At 34.2% G+C, this 20,021-nt stretch overlaps 1 protein-coding gene across 2 annotated transcripts in view; it reads right to left on the reverse strand.

Annotated features, from left to right (window-relative positions):
* LOC150103173 (alanine aminotransferase 1) overlaps window positions 1-20,021 on the reverse strand; it is a 225,310-nt gene that overhangs the window by 45,070 nt on the left and 160,219 nt on the right. For both annotated transcript variants that reach the window (XM_090397351.1, XM_090397350.1), the window contains exon 9: window positions 11,439-11,547. In XM_090397351.1, coding sequence (XP_090253477.1) covers window positions 11,439-11,547 — 109 coding nt within the window. The remainder of the gene's footprint in view (window positions 1-11,438; window positions 11,548-20,021) is intronic.

Here is a 20,021-nt window from a genome sequence, read left to right on the forward strand (position 1 = left end):
AATAAGTATATATCATGAAGAACTATTCTAAAATTCACTGTAACAATTATTTTTAGAATGTGAAAGTTTAATATGCCTCACTAAGAATAAGGTAATAAAGGAGCCAGCACCTTCAGAGGCAGTAATTTGTGATATACATGTGGTACATTTCGAAATCATGAATTATTCCATAATTTTCAATATGATTACAAGTGTTCAAATAAGCTCAATTCTTCTTCTGCAGCTTGTCCCACTTAAGTAGGGTCGCTGTTTGTAGTGTTCATCTCTTCTTTGGGCGACCACACTTCCTCCTTCCCTGCACATCCATCTGCATGACCTTTCTTCCCACATACTCGTCCTCCTGCCTCATCACATGACCAAACCATCTCAACCTCGCCACCTGTACCTTTGCTCCTAAGTTCGTAACTTTCACTGTTCCCCTTACATAATCATTTTTCAGACGATCCTTTCTGGTCACACTGCACATTGTTACACCCTGATACCTTCACTATGTGGAATTTTCAGTTATCATGGTGTAACATGAAGAGAAAATAAAATAAAACCCCTGTATAAGAGATAATACATAAAATTATTTAAAGAAAGAAAAATATTCTTGCATCCAAGTAAAATATATAACAAAAAAAGTGTTTGTTGAACTAAATAATAAAAGAGGGAATATATTGCAGTTGTGATATGAAAAAAATTAGTTAAGTAAGACAGAAAAGATTAGTCATAAGAAATTGTATGTGAGAGGCTAGTTTTAACACTTGAAATGAGAGATTAAAATATTAAGTAAATTCTTAGAAAATTTTAGAAGGGGGATTAATTTGAGGCTAGCAAAAGCAAAAGACTAACGCTCAGGGTCAATTCCCGAATCGAGATGTCATCACATGCTTGCCGACCACAGGATGTTTGGTAGAAAAACGCCACCCTAATTGGTCGGTGAAGTCAAATCCAGTAAGGGGCGGGGAAAAGAAATTAAAGAAGGTGCCGGTAGGGATCAAGGTATAAAAGGGTTAGAACCCCCCACGGGGGTTTTACCCGGATAGTTTCTTCACGAGCTTTTCATATAGGTTTTTTCACGTGGTTTTCCTGAGTGGTGGGGTTGGAGTTAATCTCCATCCGACACAACAAGGAAACAAAAGTGAGCGGGATTTCGATTCCGTATTCCTACGGTAAGAAACGAGGAATGCCATTTAGCTAAAGGAAAGAAGGTATTATCTATGTGTTTCATAATCCAGTGACAACAACGAAAAGAGGAAATCTATAAAGAAGTCAGTGCCCACGTGGTGAGTTTCACAGCCATTGTATAGATGATTCAAAGTATGTCCATAATTCAAGTACGAAAATTTAAGATCACAAAGGCCCAGTTTAATGCCAAGAGAACTTTGGAGTGACAGATTATAGAGGAGTTCATCCCAGGATAGTGCAATCGGAAAAACGGTAGAGGCCAATATAGAAAACCCAAGTCAAAAGGTATTGTAAAAATCTCATGTTAATTGAAATCGTAGGTAATTGTAATCATTGTTCTATTACTGAACAGTTGAAGAGACTAAGGAAAATTATACTAGGACTATAGTACATGATTGATTGTAATGAGAGTATGCTTGTTAATATTAATTATATAACTATTCAAGTGTCCTGAGATTTATGCATGTGTATTGTAACTTATAGGAAAGTTTTAAATGTCAAAGTTATGTGTTAGCACAGTGAAAGGATAGTTTAATCTACATAGTTTTAGATAGTTAAATAGAGTGAGTTGATCACATGTCCATGTGCTACAGCATATAGCGTATTCAGACTAATACAGGGTTAACTAAAGTGTTAATTAGATCTGGGATTATACATATGATTGCATGTGTTGAATTTGTTATGGCGGCATGATTGCAATACCCGTATAGAATCTTAGCCAAATACTTGTGATTAGCTAATGTTATTTTGTAAATGTTTTCTTAGTATTGAATTGAGTTATATATATTAGAAATTGAATTGTACCATGCTAACGAGTTTAATAAACCTTTGTTCATTGATAATACAGTTGTCTGAAATTGCTGTCCAATGCACCACTTGAAAATGTATGAACCTAATCACACGGGAGGGGAGAATATTTAGATGAGTTATGAGATAAAGTGTCATGACTGCAATATTGGTTTTCACATGCAGACATATATTTGTAATTGCTCATTGTTTTTGTATTTTATATCTCAAACTAAATGTCCCAAAAGGTGCAGTATAATATAAATATTAGGGACACTAAGGGGAGAAATAGCTTAAATATTTGTATTTTGGGGTGATATCTCGTACATAGATAAAAGTTGAATATAGATAAACAGAATTTCACTAGATAGAATAATAATCATAAATTGGGACACAACATCATCCACCTAAGCATTCTCATCTCCGCTACCTCCATCCTGCTGATGTTATTTTTCCTCAGGGCCACAGTTTCCATAGCATACATCATAGCTGGTCTCACTATTCTCCTGTAGATTTTGCCTTTTAGATTGATCAGCACCCTCTTATCACTCCATCACTGCATTCCACTTCCTTATCAGCCTCACCATCCTCTTTCATTGTTGAACCAAAGTATCTAAAGTCACTGACCTTCCCGATGACATTTCCTTCTGGCTCCAGATCTGTCTCCTGGCTGCCATCCACTTTGCAACACACATACTCTGTCTTACTTCTGCTCAGTCTCATACCGCTCTCTTCTAGTACTTTTCTCCAACTTTCCAGTTTAGCTGCCACTTCTTCTCTTGTTTCTGCACACAGCACGATGTCATCTGCATACAAGTATCCAAGGCGCGTCTTCTCTCATCTCCTCCATCACAATATTAAACAGGAACGGACTTAATGCTGACCCTTGATGCAAGCCAACTGTCACTGGAAAACTTTCTGTCTCTCCCAGGCAGGTCCAAACTCTTGTCTTCACATTTCTGTACATCTCCTGCACCAGCCTGACATAATTCTGTGGTACCTTCTTCTCCCTCAGACACCTCCAGACTTCTTGCCTTGGCACTCTATCATATGCTTTCTCCAGATCAATAAATATATCAGATGTAGCTCCCACTACTTCTCTCAAAACTTTTCCATCATCTGCCGTAACCCAAAGATAGCATCTGTCATTGATCGACCAGGCATTAGGCCAAATTGCTCCTTTGCAATCTCCACCTCCTTCCTCAGTCTTCCATCAAGAACCCTCTCCAGGATTTTCATTGTGGGACATCAACTTTATTCCTCTGTAATTCTTACAGTCTTGTGCATCCTTTACTCTTGTAGATGGGGACAAGAGTACTTTCCCTCCATTCCTCGGGTATATTTTCCTGTTGACAAACTTTATCCTGCATCCCACAGGTCAAGTCCTTCTTTCCCCAGTGCCTTCCATGCCTCCACTGGGATCCTGTCAGGGCCCACCGATTTTCCATTCTTCATCCTCTTTATGACCTCCTTCACTTCCACTCTACTAATATTCTGCACCATTCACTTATAAGGCTCCCCATCTTCTCTGTGAGTCCTTGCATTTTTCTTCATTCAAAAGCCCTTCAAAGTATATAAGCAAATAAGCGCAATTAATTAATGATATTTACGTTTTTTACTACATCAGTTTTTATTAAAAACGATTGTATATAATTTTACTTATTTTTTATATATTTGAATGATAAATTTATGCTAATAAATTGTATTATGAACTTAATTTTTTGTTCTTATCCTAAAAAGATCACCACACAATGAAGCAAAAATATCAGCAAATTTTTTATTTTTCATGTCTTTAATATTCAATTATTCCTGGTAGCAAAGAATGAGTACTGGCACCTATTGTTTTAAGAGGGGGGAAAAAGCACAGATGTGAGTATCTGCTGGGTTTCTGCTCCAGATATGGACTAGTCACTACTAATACAGTGCTCCAACATAAAGATGTGCAAAAGTTCATGTGGAGAGAAAACACAAGGAATCAGAAACTCTTGTCAACTATGTTGTTGTTGATAGTGATATTTTTATGTTGGTTCAGGATACAAATAGTGTACAGGGGATTTGAAACTGAAATGACCAAAGTAGGATAAAAATGAATATCACATTGAAAAGAACAGTAAGTAAGAAAGTTTTAAAAAGAATTACAGTTAAAGCAGTTTTTACAGGTCAACTGTAGACAACTATACAAACATTACTCAAGCAAAAAATTAAACAGTTTGAAAGCAAGAACCAAACCTTGGAATCTCAGTGGCAAATGCTGAAGAAAACACTGATTGATTCAGCCAGGATGTAGGCCTGCGAGAAATAGAAAAATCAGAACTTCACAGTGGGCACAACAAGAAGCAGTCCTGGAAAAGAAGAAAACATAATGAAAATTCCTAACAAATAAGTCTGCAGATTCCCTAAAAGAATACAGAGAAAACATAAGAGAGCTAAGCTACATGTAAAAATATCTAAACAAAAGTCATGGGACGACTTCAGTGATACAGTAGATGATTAGAATCATGAGAATGAGGTTGAAGAGCTGTTGTATAACCTGAACAAGCATTTGGCAATAGGGGCAGAAGAAATATCAACTTACATGGTAAACGAGTATTCAGCCAAATTGGCTAAGCTTTTCAGATATTCGTATCACTTGAGTCTTAGCTGAGGAATGATAGTTCCATTGTACAAGAGTGGTGCAAAAACTGATGGGTCTAATTACTGACCTATCAGTATCTCTGGTATGGAGGTGAAGAATGTAGACAAGTTGCTAAGACCTCATGTACAGAAATGAGTAGACAAACAAATACTCTGCAAGGAACAACATGGGTTTACTAAAGGAAGGTCACATATGCTCATATTTTATAACAATGTTATGGTCGAGTTGGATAAAGGGAATGGATACACAATGATAATGTTGGATTTTTCTTAAGGCATTTGATAGGATATCACATGAAAGGCTGTTGCATAAACTGGATAATAAGGGATTGGAATATAAACTCTTGACTTGGATAAGTAGATGGTTGATGACAGACAAATATCAAAAAAGTGGTGTATGGTGGGTGTGAATCTGCTATATTTAAAGTGACTATTGATGTATCTCAGGGTTCAGTCCTTGGGCCACTGTTGTTCAATCTGTACATTAATGATGTTAGAGAGGGCCTAATAGAAGATATGCAACTGCTTGGTAATGATGTAAAGATAGGCAAGGCAATCAAGAATGCCACTGATATACAGCACTTACAGAATGATTTGAACAGGCTGGAAATTTATTCAATCGAAAATGTCTGTCAGTTTAACGTTAGTAATTGTAAAGTAATGCACTTTGGTATGATGACATTTCCAGCAGCATATTATATTAGCAGGGTTATGCTACAAGAAACTGAGGCTAGGGATCTTGACATGATGGTGGATAGGAATTTGAAGTTCAAAGATCACAGGAAAAATTGCAAATACAGTCTCGGAGGATAATTGCGATGCTGAAGTGAACCTTGAAACGTAAGGTTAAGGAAGTCATTTTATCTCTTTATAAGGACTTGATAAGACTGCACCTGGATTACTGCATGCAAATTTGGTCTCCCAGGTTCCAAGGAGATAAAGAAGCTGTGGAAAGGGTTACGAAGATTGGATTGGGACTGGGAGTATGTGGATTAGAGACTCTGGTTAACAGGAGAAAGAGTGGTGATATGATAGAGGTCTATAAACTTCTGAATGGATGTTATAGAATATAGTCTGATGACATTTTTCATTATATGGAAGGTGGGAAGAGAAAATGTGGGCATCCATAGAAGTTAAGAAAGTCGAGAAAGAGGCAAGAGCTAGGTTTTTCTCTCACAGAGCAGTGAATGAATGAGTGCATTTAATGTGAATGAATTTAAGGAAAAGTATAACAATGGTTTGGGTTACGTATAACCTCCCTGGATGAGTCCTTGACTCTCTCTAGAGGTCTCAGATAATAATAAATATTAACTGAGATAATAAAGGTGGCCAAATGTTCTGGAGACTATTGAAAAAGCTTAGAAATGGAACAAAGATTTTATAAAAAGATGTTTTATTAACAGTCGTGAATGGAAGAAAGAGTATTGTAAAAGGAATCTAAGATGATAAAGGCGACATAAAAACTGAAGATAAGGATATTCTGGTTGCCTGGAGTAATTATTTTGAAAGACTGTTAAACAAAACAAGTAGTAACAGATGGATGGTAGAAATCCATCCATCTGTTACTACTTGTTTTTCCTCTTGAAAACCAAGAAGGTTTTCAAGAGGAATCCAAACAGGAGCACATATCAATATTTAAGCTAGAAAAAAAAGCCATCAAAAATTTGAAATGTGGAAAGGAAGCTGGAATAGATGATATTTGACCAGAAATGTTCAAATATGGAGGTCTAGAAGTTTTGTGGTGGCTACACTGAATAATTCTGGGGGTCTGGAAAGAAGGTTGCATTCCAGATGACTAAAATAGAGCTCTCATAGTTTCCAACTATAAAAAAAAAGGGAATATAGCTGAATGTGGGAATCACAATTTCTTTACTAAGTGTTCTAGGTAAGATTTATGCAAGCTTACTTGAGAAAAAGCTGAGGAAAATCGTGGAAGAGAAATGTGGAGAAGAATAAGCTGGATTCAGGCCAAATAGAGGTTGTCAAGATCAGAATTGGTTTTATGACAAATAGTTGAGAAATCATGGGAATACGATAAGGATCAGTAGTCAAGTTTTTTAGATCTGGAAAAGGCATATGACAATGTGCTCAGAGAAAAGATTTTCAAAACAACACTTATATGAGGTAAATGGAACACTATAAAGAGCAATGCATAGTCTATATTTAAGTTGTAAGTCAGCAGTTAGAATCTAATGAAATACATAAAGGTGTAAATTCAGGTTTAAGACAAGGATGCACATTATTCTATTCTTATTCATCATTTACAATGAATCACATTATGAAAGAAGGTGACATTAAAACTTGATATTAGAATTGGAGATATCAAAACTAACTGTATGCAGACAATGTTATACTCCTAAACACATCCAGTGCAAATCTCCAGAATTTTCTAACTAAACCAAATACAGCTGTAACAAAATAGGCAAAAACATAGAAAACCTGCAGCTATGTTCTCCATAGAGAATCTGTACATCAAGCAAAATATTTCAGCTATTTAGGCACAGTTTTTAGTGATGATGATGGCAGATTAAATTTGGAAACAGACAACAGAATTAAGCAAAGCTGGTATGGTGGGGAGCCAGTCGAATAAATTTATATGAAATAAGGGAGAAATTAGCGAAAACACCAAACTAGGAGTATAGAAAACGGTGTTCAAACCAGTTTTAGGTTATGGATATGACAGCTGGGTTAGAAATAAAACACTTAAAGAATAGAGACCACAGATATGAAAGTACTGAGAAAAATTAGGGAACAGAATAGGTGGCATCAATGGCAGAATCATGTTAAAAATGAAGTAATTAGAAAGGAACTTGACACTGTTTACATTCAAAAACATAAATTTAAACTTAAAGAAAGCTTAGCAAAGTCTAGGTGGATTGATTTGGTCAGAAGTGTCTTAGATGAATGACATGTTAGATACAACAATATTGGAGTGCTGACAAGCAATGAACTAATTTGGAGGAAAAGTTCTCATAGGAGTATTATAATAATAATGTAAACATAATCATATAATCTGTTATAGTGGCCTGAACAGTGTTGAGGGTACACATTAGGAAACAGATGATTTTTTCTTTTTTAACAATAACAATTTACTAGTATAGCACATTCCAAAGGTCATGACTCTACCTTTATCAATCACTGAATGAATTTGTAATTCTCGTGGAAAGGCTTAGACGTTGGTTATAATGTTTACTAAATAGCTAAAATTACAACGTACAATAGAATACATTAAAATAAATTTTAATACACCTCCAATATTTCAGCAAGGTCATGTTGCCATTTTCACAGGAACTTAGAAACAAGACACATGCACGCAAGCACAATACACAGTAAATGAGGATGAAGCAGGAAGCTATTCTTTCTCCTAAAAGTCCTGATGGTGCCCCCTAACGGGCAATGTAGGTATTCTTGGCTGTTTGGGCTGAAGGTTTTCTGATGTAGGTTTCCCAAATTTGGGGCAGTCTCATAACCAAATTTGTTGAGGTTTGGATTGTTTCTTAGGGGCTCAGTCCTAAGAAACAATCCAAACCTCAACAAATTTAGGGGCTCAGCCCTAAGAAACAATCCAAACCTCAACAAATTTGGTTGCATGAGACTGCCCCAAATTTGGGAAACCTACATCAGAAGACCTTCAGCCCAAACGGCCAAGAATACCTACATTGCCCACTAGGGGGTGCACCATCAGAACTTTTAGGAGAAAGATAGCTTCCTGCTTCGTCCTCATTTACTTCGTCCACATGTGTATTATGCTTGCGTGCATGTGTCTTGTTTCTAAGTTCCTGTGAAAATGGCAACGTGACGTTGCCGAAATATTGGAAGTGTAATAAAATTTATTTTAATGTATATTCTATTGTATGTTGTAATTTCCTTAAGCTATTTAGTAGGCATGAATGAAGATATTCTGTATATTATAATACTTCATTTGTATTTAACATAATCCACCATGTCATAAGCAAGACTTGTAAATATTATTCATATAAATTCTTTGAGTTTTGTTTGTTATTAATTAATTGTATAACCTTAGGATACGTAATAGTAATAAAAAGACTCTATATAAAAATGACATTCAATTTATTTACTTAATTCTGTAAAATTTATTATAAGAAACTGTGTGCATATAAATTTAAATGTACCTTATGTGAACCGTGATATATAATTTTTGTTATTTCTATAAGTAAAGGTAATTTTATGGAATTCTACTAATGAGATTTGATTAGCTATTGACGGAGTTTATTTTAGTTAGCTCGTGCTGAGAGCATGAGCTAAATAGATTGTGTATAAAGAGAAAAGCCAGTTGATATAAGCTAAATGGGTTAAAACTGAATTTTGGCAGGAAAAGGAGCACGTAGTTGATTGGAAAGAAAAAGTAAAGAGAGAAGCCCTAGAGACAGCATAGAGATCAGGAGTGAGTGGCAGAAGGGGAGTTGATATATGCTGAAAATCGTCTAGGAAAGGACAAAGAATTAATAGGCATTTGGAATTACTTCTATAGGAGTTCTGATACTTCAATAATTTCCTAATGGTTAGTGGAAGAATAGTGCAGAACTGAAGTCAATACATAGAAGAAAATAAGGAATATAGAAGAATCAATCATCAACTATATTTATATTATCACTTTATTTTCAAGCCAAGGTCAATAACATTTAAGGCTTCTGCAAAGGTCCGATTACTTTTATGAGCAGTGCAATGAAAGAAAATCAGGCAAACACCAAGTTTAATTCAACAAAAGAAAACATTTAATGTGGAATGGTACAACATAAACATACAAGTATAACTATCTGCAAAAAGTTATCCAATTAAAATTTACAAGAATACATATTCAGATATTAGTAACTTCTATTAGGTTTGTGGATTATGACTAATGTTGACATTTCTTAATTCTAAAGCTTTAGTTTTTCTATCACATAGTTCTCTCTATCCAATTGGATAAATCATATCATAAATATATTAGCTCAGTTTAAAGTATTCAGAATAATTACAATCCATTAACTATCAAACATTCATTTCTCAGTTCTTTATGCTCAGTCAATCAAGTTGAGATTAGTTCTTAAAAGTTTAAACTTCCAAATGTTACAATAACTAATCTTATGACAGGCTACACTGTATTCTTTCTCAGTCAGCTAACACTTAATAGAACAACATAACACTTATAGCTTCGAGGGGAAAGTACATCTAACATCCGACCATTGATTGACATAATACCACAGCTAAGGTAAAAATATATCTGACGGAATTAACTGATAATGCTTCACAAGTCATAGAAAGGACAACTCTTACCAGGTTACCACTTCTAAGCATCGAATTCACATAGGCACAATTGGATTTCCTATTGACTTTTACTTTATGGGAGCACAATTTAAAAGAAATCTTCCAGTATAATAAATGAATTATAGACACAGAAATACATGACTTGATGCACTTGGTTTAAGTTATTTACTGATTCCTTATTTTCTTCTATGTATTGACTTCAGTTCTGCACTATTCTTCCACTAACCATTAGGAAATTATTGAAGTATCAGCCCTCCTATAGAAGTAATTCCAAATGCCTATTAATTCTTTGTCCTTTCCTAGACGATTTTCAGCATATATCAACTCCCCTTCTGCCACTCACCACCGATCTCTATGCTGTCTCTAGGGCTTCTCTCTTTACTTTTTCTTTCCAATCAACTACGTGCTCCTTTTCCTGCCAAAATTCGGTTTTAACCCATTTAGCTTATATCAACTGGCTTTTCTCTTTATACACAATCTATTTAGCTCATGCTCTCAGCACGAGCTAACTAAAATAAACTCCGTTTCTCCGTCAATAGCCAATCAAATCTCATTAGTAGAATTCCATAAAATTACCTTTACTTATAGAAATAACAAAAATTATATATCACAGTTCACATAAGGTACATTTAAATTTATATGCACACAGTTTCTTATAATAAATTTTACAGAATTAAGTAAATAAATTGAATGTCATTTTTATATATAGTCTTTTTATTACTATTACATATCCTAAGGTTGTACAATTAATTAATAACAAACAAAACTCAAAGCATTTATATGAATAATATATTACAAGTAAAAGACTAACAACAAATAATATTTACAAGTCTTGCTTATGACATAGTGGATTATGTTAAATACGAATTAAGTATTATAATATACAGAATATCTTCATTCACAATTTAACACAATGTCTAAGCAGAAATTATAGTAGTTCATAGCATGTACAATATGTAACGGAATCTGAATTGAGGTACTTAATATCAGCTTGGTTTAACTGGAAATTCAGCAAAATTGAGTATTACATATATATTATGTTTGTTAATATATATCTTCTGATAGTCTTTCAAATATTAATACTATGGAAGGCTTAAAACTTAGATAATGCAGGAACCTGCTTTAGTCAAAGAGGCAAATTCATAATTTGCCCCAGACTAGATAATAAAATTTGTCTTCATATAGATAATTTTAGTATTTTATATATCTGCATTAGTAGTTAACATATTTACTAAATGAGTTCAAATAATCAAGGAATTACTTTATCAATATGCATTTTGAAACAATAAATTTGCTGACCATCAGTTGTAAACTGTGTATGATCTCAAGCCTCCTACATGAGGTATGTCACACCAAGTTACAGGAGAAAAGAATACATACAATAAAGAAAAAACATATTTTTTTTAACATACTAAATAAGATTAAAGATTCTGTTGCATTCACATATCAAGGTTACAAGGAGAATGGAGTACATACAACAAAGAAAGAAAAAGTTTTTTTTTTTTATCATATTAAATAAGATTAAAGATTTTGGTGCATTCACACTCATTATCATTTATAACAAATATATTAGAAATTACCTGTCCAAGTACACTTGGACACAGTTTTGCTGATACTGCTTTCAGAAACATCTTTTTTACATCTGGATCAAAGTTTATCAATTCACAATAACCTCCACGTAAGCCACATCTAGAAGAAAAAACATGCAGTACATACTCTGATATATGATGACAATCTTATAATCTAGTTTATAACCTGGAACCAATAAAATCTGTTGCAAAATAGTTAATTCTAAGATGTTACAGTAAAGACATATTTATAAATGCTTTTTTTGGGAGGGGACTAAAAAAAGTTCCCATCACCAAATTTTTCTTTGTGTCTGAGGCATATGATTTTAAAGTGCAAGAATTAAATTTCCCTGAAATGTATTACAAAATGAAAACTTTAAAATTACTAATTTATAAGATATTTTATTTTTTGAAAAATTATAATGCTTTAGTTACTGATTTAAACAACAAAATTATATAAATAAAATAAATCCCACAATAACTTATAATTTGCATATTACATACCTGAGACAAGAGCTTAAATAAATAAAGGAAATGGTTATAGGAAATGGGGAAAAAGAGCATTTGGAACATCTAAAGCAGGTGGTAGCCATCTCAAGAAAAATGAGTTTGTTTGAAAACTCAAATAAGAAATCAAAAAGTACCCACAAAATTAAAACGCTAGTAAAATTTTGTGCTCACCAAAGAAAAATGTCCAGCATAATTAATAAGAAACCAAGAAATATCTAAAAAATTTTGTTTTTTAAAAAAACATAAAAAGAAAAAAATATGCAGCTTAAGCTTCCTAATTATTTCGCCTGGAACTTTTGTAAAAAAAAATAATAAGGATGTCCAAAGGTTAGTACATTTATGACACACTATCCCATTGTTGACTTAACATATTCTAGACACCATTTTGTCTGATTTTGTTACTTACTACAAATGGTCTAAAACTGAAATAATGACAAATTTTCTAAATTGTCAAACTGTTTTAATTTATAAGCCCCCAATGACTGCATTAAATTCCATCTGGCCATTGTGAAATTATTACGACTGGTTCAAGTAATTTTGCCAATAAAAAGTGATTGAAGAAACTAAAATTTAACCACACAGACATGTTTCATCAATCTATCTGAAATGCAAAATATTACATTCCATGCGGCCAAAGCAGAGTTAATGCATATATAATTCTGACATGTTCCAACAAATGGTCCAAATGAAACAAATTTGACAAATTTTTGTAAGAATTCCAAACACTAAAATTTAATAAAATCCATCTAGCTAGAGTCTCAGACTGACGGATAGACAAGTTAAGTGTGAAGAAAGGCATAGGTGTCGATGATTCATAATGTTTTATGATGTAAACAAAATAAGATAGGAAAAATTATTATGAAGAAGTTAATCTAATAGGTGCATTGCATTTTGCAACAAATTGCACATGTAAGAACTATCAAAAATAATAGTTATTTAATCTTTAAAAATATTGCTGTTGTAGTTTTCTGGGGAGGGGGAACTATGTAGAACAGGAATGAAAATAAATAATTTACTAACTAATTGAATATATACATGCCAATAATTCAGCAACTCAAGTTAGCATTATCAAAATCACCTTAGATACACACTCAATGAAGACCGAGAATGAAATGACCTTAAGTGTCACATGCATGGAAGCAAACAATAGTACTTTGTGGTGCTCTGTGAACACTGCTGATGGGGAGAAAATTTTCAAAAAACTGTGTAGGATTCCACCATCAGTTCTGTTGAAATTTAGTGGGTTCTATAGAACTTGAGCCACCTCTATAAAACAATATGTGCTTTTTAAATTGGGATTTGTGTAGTAGTAGTAGCCTGCCTTTCTTCCATCCTTATTATATGTTTTGGGCTGTCTGTACTGAATGAATTTTTTCCGTCTAAGGTGGTCCCCCATTCTCTGCAATAGCAAACTACACTCACAGCAAATGCTACACTAACAGTGAATACTACAGACACCTGGGAAAAAGAGAGGATCCTGGCAGTTCCTGATTAGCCTCAAGAATGTGGACACTTTTTTCATAGATTGGTAGACCATTCTAATTCAATGTTGTTTTAGAACTAAGTCCAGTATATCTGTTGTACTCCTTGGGTGTAGGATTCGGATATGGTGTATGATATTCACTCTGTCCTGGAGGTTGAAGTTTTGAAAATTCCAATTTTCTGAGCAAAGTAGTAATGTGAAGCAGCATGTAGGCAGATATCTCACTGAATGCTGGCTTACAATAGACAGAACACAAAATAGAACCATCTGGATTGCCTTATAATGAAAGTATCCAAGAAGGCTAGAGCCCTTCTTTTCCCACTCAGTGACAAAAATAATTCAGAGAATGGATAGTTAAGAACTGTAGAAAGTTTGAAAGTGGACAAGACGTTGTGTGTTACTAGATAGCTGTGACAAAGAAAAAAAACTGTTTCAGAGATAATTAAAGAAAGTCCTCAGAAATGGAAGATAAAGCGCAAAATGAATTTTAAATGATCAGAATGAAAAACTAAAAATCAGGATATTCAAGATATTTGGGGTAATTACTGTGGCAACCCTATATCTAGAATATTTTCATGGTACATCACAAATACAACAGAAGTAAAAATAAATAAATAAATCAGAAACATGATGGGTTCAAAGGCAGCTGACCTAGATGGTATCCAACTTAAATGTTTAAAATATGGAGGTATAAACATTTTAGCAGGTATATATCACATAATTCAGATGGTCAAATTCCACATGACTGAAGGAACAGAGTTCGTGTGAAACAAAATGGGTTAAGTCACATAAGGTTAGCCAAAACTAGATTTCTCCCTCTTCCAGTTATCATTTATATAATGTTTTAAAATCATTCCATAGCAGAAAATATCTAAAGATATCTTCCAGTGTCTACAACCGAACTCATCCAAGCAGGAAAATATATAAGATTTTATTATTACTATTATTATTATCATGTGATACCTCTTGGGAGTCCAGAGAATCATTGAGGGAGGGTACCTACTGTACAACTCTGTCTCCACTGACTCAGTCCACTAACTACACCAAAGCCATCTAATACATACCACCACCACTAGTATTTTCACAGACAATCACAAACATCTATGCTTGGCAGAATTCGAACCTGCAGCCTTTTTTTGGCCTGGAGAGCAGATATGCTAACCATTCGGCCAACCAGGCTGGCAATTAACACACAGATGGAGATTTACATTTTTCTATTTATATACAACACAAATATATGTAATTATATGATAATTCTCTGCTTGGCCAGTAGTCGACATCACACAAAGGACAGATCATCATATCATGCAACAATGTACTGTATTACTGAAAAAAATCAATAGAAAACCACAGGATCTGCATTTTCTGTCATGCATTTCCAAAGGAAGATATTCTCTTCATAGTGCCACATCCCTCCAATCTTTTATTGTTTTTTTTCTTCTTCCAAAATGACCATATCAGCAGACAAAGCATAAGCCTCTCCACAAAAAAAATTGGAAATTATTTCTAACATATGTAATCTAAATTCTAACCACAACAATTTGAATACCAAATAAGTTCAGAAAGAATCATGGAGGATGCATTTGTAAAAAATGAAGAACCTTTCACTTTCAGTTGAAGGTAAGTGTTGTTTTCAAGATGAAAGGTAGTAGTGAAACAATATCTTGAAAACCATCTTCAACAGAAAACTTCTTCACTTTTTTCAAAATGCATCCTCCATGATTCTTTCTGCATTATTAAGGGAATCTGGACTTGTCTTTTCTATTATATATAATAAATTACACGATAACCACAGTAATTAACTTTAATGAAATGAAAGGACAGATATTTCATGCTGAAAATAACAGTACATCATCAGTGTATAGAAAAAAGCAATCAAAAGAACCGGATTACAAAGTACATACAGCATTCAGTGGTTTACCAATTAAAAATTGTTGCAGTGTGCTAGAAATTAGTATTAAATAAATAATATCATTAAAAATATTATTAAATAACTATTTTTGATGATTACATAAGATAAGAATCTCCCAAATGTTTGTGAAGAGAGAGAGAGACAATCCTTCTGATTCAGATTTGGCAGATGTAAAAGGGCTTCCCAACTTTCTTTGAAAAGGCATTCATATTTAAACCTGCATCTATGAAGAAGACAAGCTTTATCCTACTGAATATTGCGTTCAGTGTCAATACTATGTTGTGCCAGACCAGACTTGAGATTTCATGTATTCGATATAATATTGATGTTCTTTAATTCTTTCTTTTTTTTTTTTTTTCCCCTCTACAGAACAGCCTTGTTTGTCAAAATACAGTATCTGGTAAATGCCAGCTAATGACAGAGGTGCCAGTTTGTCTTTTGTAGATGACAACTGATGAAAAATTTTGTTGATCAGAAAATATGTGGGAATGAGATACTTCTTCAAAATTCTACCAATTGGTTCTGAGATGCCAGAAATATAAGGAAATAAGAAATAAGGTAATAAGAATATTTCTTTATCTGCTGGATTTGATTAGGGTTGTAACCATTAAATTCCGTTAACTTTTTGATAGTGAGAAGTTCTTGTTGTAAGCTTGAGGGAGAGGAGCACTCCTTATGTGCTCTGTTAATTAAGGACTTGATAACACCAATTTTAACATGGTTTTCGATAAACACTGGCTGATAAATTACCGGAGGCTATGCATGTAAGACAGATGTCCAAGAATGGCAAACTACCAGCCTTTTCTTTTTCCATGGTGAACTGAATGTGTGGGTGAAGGCTATCGATCTGTTGTAGGAAAGTGGCAAGTTCATTTCCAGAATATGGCCAAATAGCAAAGATATCATCAACATAATGAAACCAATGCGAGGGTTGGGGATGAATGGATGAGAACAAGGTATCTTCTAGATGGTTCAAAAAATAGTTTGCAAAAGCTGGAGACAGAGGGCTACCCATGGCAGTATCTTCAACTTGTCTATAGATCTTGTTTTTCCAATTTGAAATATCCTGATTGTATAACAAATTCAAAAATCTTTGCAATATCAGGAGGGTAATCATCATATAGTAAGTTAACAATGTCAAAACTGACTAACAAATCCAACTCTTGTATTTGAATATCCTTGATTTTTTCAAGGAAATGTGTGGAATTCTTGATGAATGATCTGGCTTGTCCAGTGTGGGCAGTTAATAAACATGACAGAAATTTAACAATTCTATAGGTAGAAGAGTCAATACTCGTACAGTTCATAATAGGTTTACTGGATAACCTTCTTTATAAATTTTTGGGAAGCCACATAAACGAGGAGTTCTTCCAAAATGAGTGTGCAACTTGTCCTATATTTTGATCCCAGCTAACACCTTCATCAAGCAGCTGGAAGTCAGGTATACCGTATATTTGGTCAAGAAAGGAGCTGGATTTTTCTCTAACAGAGAAGTTGAGGGAGTAGAATAGGTTGACTGTTGAAGTAGTTAATACATCTGGTGTGAACAAGTTTAAGGGAAGATATGATCACTGGTGTGGGTGATATGTGGCTTCCCTCGATAAGTCCTCGACTCCCTGGAGGTGTCAGATAATAATAATATTCACATTGCTTTTCCCCATGTTGAACAAAATAACAATTACTGATATTTACTTCAAAGTGACCATATTTACCAACACAATTCACATGTAATAAACAGTTCCAGTTCCTGGACTTAAATAATTTAGCTGTCCAAACAACTTCCACTCTCTAACTTATAAAAATTAACAGAGAATAATTTATCAATAATATCAATAATGACAACTATTCAGAGCATCAAGATGCTCCATATTATTAGTATTATTATCTGAGACTTCCAGGGAGTCAAGGACTCAATGAGGAAGGCTATAAATCAACCAAACCTGCTGTTATACTTTCCATTAAAGTCATTCACACTAGATGCCCCCGCTACCTTTAAAAAGCAAACTATGTCATTCACTGCTCTGTGAGGAAAAAACCTAGCTCTTATTCCTTTCTTGGTCACGAACAAACTTAACTTCCATGGAAGCCAACATGCTCTCTCCCCCTCCTTTCTTATCATAAAAAATTTCGTCAGACAATATCCTATAATACACATTCAGAAGTTTAAAAACCTCCGTCATATCACTCTTCATTCTCCTGTTAAGTAGAACAGAATCTGCAATCCACATACTCTCAATCTGTCCTCATAATCTAAATCCCATAATCCAGATCTAATCTTTGTAACTCTTCTATGCAACCTTTCCACAGTTTCTTTATTCCCTTGGAACTTAGGAGACTAAATCTGCACACAATAATCCAGGTGCATCTTATCAAGTTCTTATAAAGAGATAAAATTGACTTCCTTATCCTTACATTTCAAGGTTCACTTCAACATCGCAATTATCCTCTGACAGTCATTTTCTTTTGAATAAACTTCCAGCCTGTTCAAATCATTCTGTAAGTGCTGTATATCAATGGCATCCTTGATTGCCCTGCCTATCTTTGCATCATTATCAAGCAATTGCATATCTTCTATTAGGCCCTCTCTAAAGTCATTAATGTACAGACTGAACAACAGTGGCCCAAGGACTGAACTCTGAGATACACCACTAGTCACTTTAAACGTGGCAGATTTAAAATATACTACTTTTTGATATTTGTCTGTCAACCATCCACTTATCCAAGTCAAGAGTTTATATTCCAATCCCATATTATCCAGTTTATGCAACAGCTTTCATGTGGAATCTTATCAAATGCCTTAAGCAAAATCCAATATTATCTTAGTGTATCTATTTCCTTTATCCAGCTCAGCCATAACACTGTTATAAAATATGAGCATATTACTAAAACATAACCTTTCTTTAGTAAATCCATGTTATTCCCTACAATGAAACTACCATACATTCCTGAGCTGAGACTGAAGTTATACAATCATGTGAAAGGCCTAACCAGTTCGGATGAACATTTCTTTAACATGCATGCTGATATTCCATCTGACACTATTGCCAAATTCTTATCCAGGTTATGCTCTTCAACTTTTATTCTTATACACCTCCATCTCTTCATCCAATGTAGTAGTAGTAGCACTGTGCACCATGTTATATACACCTGGTTGATATATCTTAGCAAAGTGAACACTCATTAACTGAACAATCTCATTAGCTTCTGACAATAGAGTACCATCTGCATTAAGAAAAGTTATTCTTCCACAATCATTCTTTTTTTGCTTGCAGCATAATAACAATAAACTTCTTTTGGAGTGTCTTTAGCCTGCACATAGCTAATTTCTTTTCATACTCCGAATTAACTTTTTGTGCAGTACTCATCACTTTTCTGGCCTGTGCTTTATATATTTCATAACTCCTCTCACTCTTATTCTCATGATATTCTTTCCACATCACCTTTTCTTATGGATCTCTTACTTGATTAGGTTGCACATCCATTTCACTCCCAACTTATTTATACCACAATTCTTTGAACACTAGGGATACAATCAGATATTCCTCATTTAAGCACTTTTCCAAAGAGTCCCATGCATTACTAACATCTTTCCCATTCAGTAAATGACACCATGGGACCAAAGATAGTATGCTCCTGAGTTGATCATAATTTCCAGCTTTATGGTTCGGCATGCAACCTGTTCTAACTGAAAAATCAATATATTTAGATCCTTTCAAAGAAAGCATGGCATGATCAGTGTCACCCACTGGTGATAAAATAATCATATTCTTAATAGAGTCTTAACCCCTTCTGATGTAATGACCTTGAGTTCCTTCTTTCACATGCTACAGAGAAAGTTGTTTTGCAACAATTCAATAAATTCCTCTTCATTCTTATGAGATTTCTCTCTTTTTTCTCTTCTATCCAATCAGTGTTTGGCAGGTCAGCCATAATGATCACTCATTCAGTACTCATGAGGCTAAATTGACGATGCACTTCATCGTCTTCTGCAACTGAGGTGCCAGGTCTGTAGCAACTACTTACTATATATTTCATTCTGTCAGCCTCCACTTCAAACCAGATAGCCTCAAACTAAATGCTACATTGTTATCATCGTTTTCTTGCTTTTTACCCTAACTGGACTTAAACCATCTGATATCATGAGTAGTACTGTTCCTCCTATTCTATCTCTTCTGTCATTCCTAAAAATAGTATACCCTTTACACTTGATTCCAGTTACAACATCCGATTCTGATAGCCAGGTTTTCCTAACACCAGCAATCTTACGCCACAAGTTATTCAAATAAAGCCACAAACTCACCCCTTTGTTTCTGATGCTCCTGGCATTTGTATATAGACATAGCAAATTAGCACCTGGCCTATTGTTATAATTAGATATGCAGTCTATTTGGCATTGTTGTAGAACTTACTGTTTTCCCTCCAAAAAACATCCAAACTGAAAGCATATATTTCCACTCCTTCGCAGATGAATAACCATGTTCAAAGCCATTCATATATCACGTTTGAATAACATAGCTGAACTTTTACACACAATTGTAGCAAACCTACAATTTTTTCTCTCTCACATTTCTTTTTCACTTCTTCTGACAAATATTCTCTTTCATATCCTCTCCCATACTATATTTGTCACAACTTAAATTATTAAGTCCTCGAAGAACTATCATCTCTTTTACTTTTCTTTTCTGTTTTT

Source organism: Typopeltis vanoorti, chromosome 9 (genome assembly GCF_054136105.1).
Source record: "Typopeltis vanoorti isolate ZY-2024b chromosome 9, IOZ_Tvanoo_1.0, whole genome shotgun sequence".
NCBI classification, from domain to species: Eukaryota; Metazoa; Arthropoda; class Arachnida; order Uropygi; family Thelyphonidae; genus Typopeltis; species Typopeltis vanoorti.